This window comes from Pediculus humanus, genomic scaffold (genome assembly GCF_000006295.1).
Source record: "Pediculus humanus corporis 1103172108180 genomic scaffold, whole genome shotgun sequence".
In the NCBI taxonomy this organism is placed as follows: domain Eukaryota; kingdom Metazoa; phylum Arthropoda; class Insecta; order Psocodea; family Pediculidae; genus Pediculus; species Pediculus humanus.
Genome location: NW_002987750.1, coordinates 405,892 through 407,369, shown reverse-complemented (window position 1 = coordinate 407,369; position 1,478 = coordinate 405,892). Strand labels below are relative to the sequence as shown.

The window sequence follows — 1,478 nt, the reverse complement described above, 5'->3', positions numbered from 1 at the left end:
GAAGAAGAAACGTTTGATACGAGAAACACGGGAGGAAAAAGAAGGAGTTGGGACGACGAATACATATTAAAACGTCAATTCTCCGCTCTTATCCCCGCATTCGATCCCAGACCCGGAAGAACAAACGTGAATCAAACGACCGATTTGGAAATACCTGCACCGGGACTTGCGAGCGAAGCAACCACGTCAACGGAAACCTGTTTAACAACTCAACCGAAACTTCAATTGATTTTAAGGGGTCCAAATTTACCTGGAGTGCGTACCATTTTTTTTTCTTCTTTCTTCTTTCTCTCTCTCTCTCTATTTTCATTCTGAGATTGTTAACGTATTTTTACGCGAAAAAAATATTCGAACGGATATCTCGAAATTTAAAATCGATTCGTGAAATCTATCGAGCGGGGGGAGGAGAGACTCAATGAGTTTTCGTTGTTTGTTTGTTTGTTTTTGAATTAACCAAAAAAAAAATTTATTTACTCTATGGAATCTGAGATTGTTGCATTTTACGCGAAAAAATATTCAAACCGATATCGCGAATTTTAAATTCAAATCGTGAAATCTATCGGAGGGTAAAAAACGTAGAGTATTTGTTTGTTTGTTTGTTCGTTTGTTTGCTTTTAAATTAACCAAAAAAAAAAATTTATTTACTCTATGGAGTTTTTTTTTTGTTCTCCACACACCAAACTCAAACGAGTAAAAACTTTTTTGGGTAAAAAAAAATTATTTAATTATTAAAAAATAACAATTTTAACGATTAGTATAATACAAACGTAAAATAATTTAAAAATTAATAATAATAATAATAATAATAATAATAATAATAATAATAATAATGATAATGATAATAATGATAATAATTTAGTCACGGCCTTAAAGAAGAAGGAAAATCTTAGCGAAATTTTAAGTTGATTTTTTTTTATGGTTTAAAAAAATAAATACTAAACGTCATCGGACGTTGACTGATTTTTTTTAACGATTGTTTTTAACTATTTAAATACAACAACCGGTTGTTAACCAGGTGTCGTATTTTATTACTAAACAACAACAACAACAACAAAAAGTTCGGTAATAAAGTGCGTAGAGAGAGAGAGAAAAGGCAAAAAAAGAATGGCACATCCATCACAGGTATAGACTATTTAATTTAAAAAAAAAAAAAACGGTAGAAAAACAAACAACAACAGCCAAAAAAAATTTTTTACGTCGTTTTTATTTTTATTTCGAAAATTAAAAGAGAGAAAGAAAAAAACCCAAAATTATTTTGCCAATCTATAAAGATATCAGATTTACAAAAAAAAAAAAAAAAACTCGTTCAATAAAAAAAAACCAACCAACGTCAATACCTGTACGTACCTGCCTGCCGATGGCAACATAAAAAAAAAAATTTTTTTTTTTTTAAATTAATTTGTTTACATGTATTTGAGGTTAAAAAATTGAGTTTAAGCAGACATTAAAATTAATTACTCGTCTGTTTCTCTTCTCTT

The 1,478-nt window shown here is 29.2% G+C and overlaps 1 protein-coding gene across 1 annotated transcript in view; it reads left to right on the top strand.

Moving 5' to 3' along the window:
* Positions 1–385, top strand: part of Phum_PHUM413300 (hect E3 ubiquitin ligase, putative) — a gene marked incomplete at both ends in the record, with an annotated part of 510 nt that extends 125 nt beyond the window's left edge. The window contains 2 exons of the mRNA XM_002428930.1: positions 5–255; positions 317–385. Of these exons, the coding sequence (XP_002428975.1) occupies positions 5–255; positions 317–385 (320 nt within the window). The remainder of the gene's footprint in view (positions 1–4; positions 256–316) is intronic.
* Positions 386–1,478: the final 1,093 nt, after the last annotated feature.